General features: G+C 34.9%; 1 protein-coding gene across 1 annotated transcript; it reads right to left on the reverse strand.

Moving 5' to 3' along the window:
* Window positions 1–3,256: 3,256 nt before the first annotated feature.
* Window positions 3,257–3,640, reverse strand: LOC128035366 (homeobox-leucine zipper protein ATHB-6-like; the record flags this gene model as incomplete). Its single annotated transcript, XM_052624864.1, has 1 exon — window positions 3,257–3,640. A coding segment is annotated over one exon (384 nt), but the record flags the coding sequence as incomplete, so codon positions are not given.

The following is a 3,640-nucleotide window of genomic DNA, read 5'->3' on the forward strand; positions in this document are numbered from 1 at the left end:
TTTCTAAAGCCTTCACTTTCAACAAACTTGAAAGGTAATTCATCAATCACAAGCATTTGTGCTAACCCTTTCCTACATGCTTCTTGATCAAATCTCCAAGTTGAAAGATATCGTTCCCCCTTCAACTCTCTTTCTTGGTCAAACTAGTTGCCCTTGGTTAGTGTCAACAACATTACTAGAATTTTTCTTTCATGAACCGATATGATATTTCAATTACCCCATGCCATTTTTTTTCATATAACAATAAAAAAAATTTCACAATAATTACATTTAGTATTGCTTGCACCCTCACTATTAATAAATTTAGTGAGGTGAGACCAAACTTCTGACCTTTGAGGAATGACTTTTATTTTCCCAATAGTCCCTTCTGTTTGGCTTGAAGCTTCATCTACCAAATTTCCAGAATCTATCGAAACAGGAGGTGTAACACTATCCTCAATAGATGTTGGTTCAGTGGACATATTTCAAGAAAAAAATTATATAATAGATTAAAATTCATTTATAATATTAAAATAAATGCAAAGTTGAATGACCAAAACAAAATCACAGGCATACTTAGGTCAACATTTGAATAATTTAACCTAAAAATATAAAACATTCTATACCACAGTCTGATTAGATTATATATAATACCACAAGAAACTGCCAAAGAACATTTATCTTTTCATCTCAAACTTAAAAAAGGAAAGCAAGCAAAAAAAAAACACAACTATTAGGAAAGAAAAAGATGCTTGGAATTTCACTATAAACATGTTGCATGATAATGGAAAAAAGGAAAAGGAATGGCGTATCTATGTCCATGTGGCACATACGCATGCCAACACATCACTATTAGTTTGAAACTATGTTATTCCAGCTTTTATTTTAAAATTATTTTTACTTGAGCTTATGAACCACATGGATAACATAAATATGATGAGTTCACACCACATATACTGAACAATCACTGGTTTAATTATTGTTATACCTCTTGCTCATCTATGTGTTTACATTATTTCATCAAGCTTTGAATAGCACACAAAGTAGAAAGTTTAACTTCACGTATATATAAAATATATACCGGATGACCATTCAATATATACTACAAAATTAGGCTTATGCTTTACTGTAACTACAATATAGCTTTATATAATGCATTCCCTATCTAGCTTAAGTTTCACTTTCTAACTTATATTTATATATTTGTTTGATATAAAAAGTAAATGTCTTTGGCCTAAGTATAGCTTAGGAAATCAACTACCACCCCTTCTATGCCTTCAAGCAGAATTAGGTTAAAATCGAACAAAATAGTTTTTATCAAAATATTGTAGGGTTCCAAAGTTCTGGTTAGGTAAATTATAATGTAGATATGGCTACTTAGCTATACCTAATAGAAGAGGAACCAACATATAAATATATGTATGTATAACTTCTCTAAAGCATCTAACAAAGACCACTCACACTCCTAACAGAGTTGTATATAAAGAGAAAATATCTCTCATCATACTAATAAGAACGTTATTACTCTATAGTCCATAATAATATTGAATATAATCGAAATCCAAAACATCAACCATATCAATAATCTTTGATGTGCAAATAGCATAACTATCTCACTTTCATATATATAGATCTGCTACTAGAACTAAAATTCAAGGCCGATTTGAAAAGAAGTATAACATATACATATATAAATGAGAAACCAATGCACTTTCTACAGCATCCATAGCCGGAGGAGTAATCACCGGCGATAAATTAACAGCATAACTACGTCAGTAACCTACAGAACAAAGAAGCACCAGATATGATCAGTAACCTTTCTACAAAATTACATTCACAAACACACGTTGACTCGTTGAGAACAAAAAAGCGGTAGTAAAATTACAGAAATATCAAAGAATGAAATGTTTTTCATAAAAAAGAAGTAGAAGAATCAATTTCAGTAAAAAAACCTTTGACTAGCGAAGTCAAAATCGATGGCAGGCAAACATTGAACGATGATGGTAACCTGGTGTACGTTAGATGATGTGACTGGTGGACGTCAGACAGTGGTGACTAGCAGTAGGGATTTTGAAACTTGGGAGATTTTAGATTAAGGATTTTCAATTTAGGGTTAGAGATTTTTGAGTTGTGAGATTTTAGGATTTGGTGGGCGGTGGTTGGTGTTTTAGTATTACTGTGCATTGTTTTGAGTTTTTAGATTTTGGAAATTAATGCTGTGTTTGATAGGGGAAAACCAATTCCGGAATTGGTTTTACATGTTTTCCAGTGTTTGATAGCAGGAAAATATTTTACTTTTGTAAAACCAATTCCAAGACACGGGAAAATCTATTACAAAATTGGGGAAAATGTCCTACGCCCTTCATTTCGGTAAGACATTTTCCATTTTCTCTCCAGCTTCTAATACCTTCATTCCTTCATTTCCTTCCATTTCCAAACCCCCACAAGATCTGTCGACTGGTTTTCCCCCACAATACGTTCTCTCCGACCACCATTTTCGTCAGATCTGTGGGAAATTTCAGGTAAGACATGCTGGGTTTGTATTTTCTGTTTCTGTTTCTGTGGGAAATTTTTTGTTTCAATGTCGAAAATGGTTTTATTTGGTTTTTTGAACTGCATGTGTATAAACTGTTATTGGTTGTTTTTGTTGGATTGTTTGTGCTACATTGTTGGTTTTGACCTGTTCTTGTTTGCTTTGTGCTCCTACACGACATGATTATACACTCCTTTCCTTCTTCTTTTGGTTCGGTTTGCTTTACGCGCTAAACTGACCTTACCTTACTTGTGTCCGGAAGGTAAGCTTCGAAAGAAAGATTGGAATTGAGATTGTATTTAAGGACAAAAGTTGTTGCTAGCGGCTGAAGCCCCAGCTTTTAGTAAGGTTATACCCGCTTTTGGAGGTGCGGTAGAGAAGCTACTCTTAGCTACAGGCTGGCAAGGGACATCGGTTTAAGCTCTCTCAATGGGTAGCTCATTTCATTGGCTACCTAGCTCATATAGAATAGGTCTCTGACTTGATCCTGTCTGCAGTCGTGGATCACCCAAATCACCCAAATCATTTTATAGGTGTGAATAATTCAATAACTCTCACATACACTGGTATATATGCGAATCCTGCTACTCCAACTTTCGTTGTTATAGGAGATAGATTCAGTTTTCTTTCTCTCTACTCTTTCTTTTCACTCCAGATTTATGGGATAGCTCGGATCATTGCTTTAGATCAAGTGCAGGCTCGTGGTTCGCCTGTTCGCTAATCTATAGCAGGGGGATGAACAATTTAGGAAAAAGACTTCCAAAGAGGTTCCTTCTCTCTATTAGCTTTAAGCATTGCATAATCTTTCTCCAACACCTTGGTCTTCCAACGAGCACGTCGGTTTTGGAACCAAATAGCCACTTGCCTTGGCTGTAACCCCAATTCTTCAACTAACTTCACTTTTCTCTCTGGTTCTAACTTGTTTCCCACATCGAAATTCTTCTCTAAAGCCTTAACTTGATGCATAGATAAACACCTTTTCTTCTCTGTTGCTTGACCACCTTCTTCTAAGCTGTCTTCTTCATCTAAACCATCTAACATAGCCTGGAATTCCTTACTGTAAATTTGGTGCTTCTTTGAACTCTTCTCCTCTGCATAATCAACTGAATTAAACACATCGAATTTGGG

This window comes from Gossypium raimondii, chromosome 1 (genome assembly GCF_025698545.1).
Source record: "Gossypium raimondii isolate GPD5lz chromosome 1, ASM2569854v1, whole genome shotgun sequence".
Taxonomy (NCBI): domain Eukaryota; kingdom Viridiplantae; phylum Streptophyta; class Magnoliopsida; order Malvales; family Malvaceae; genus Gossypium; species Gossypium raimondii.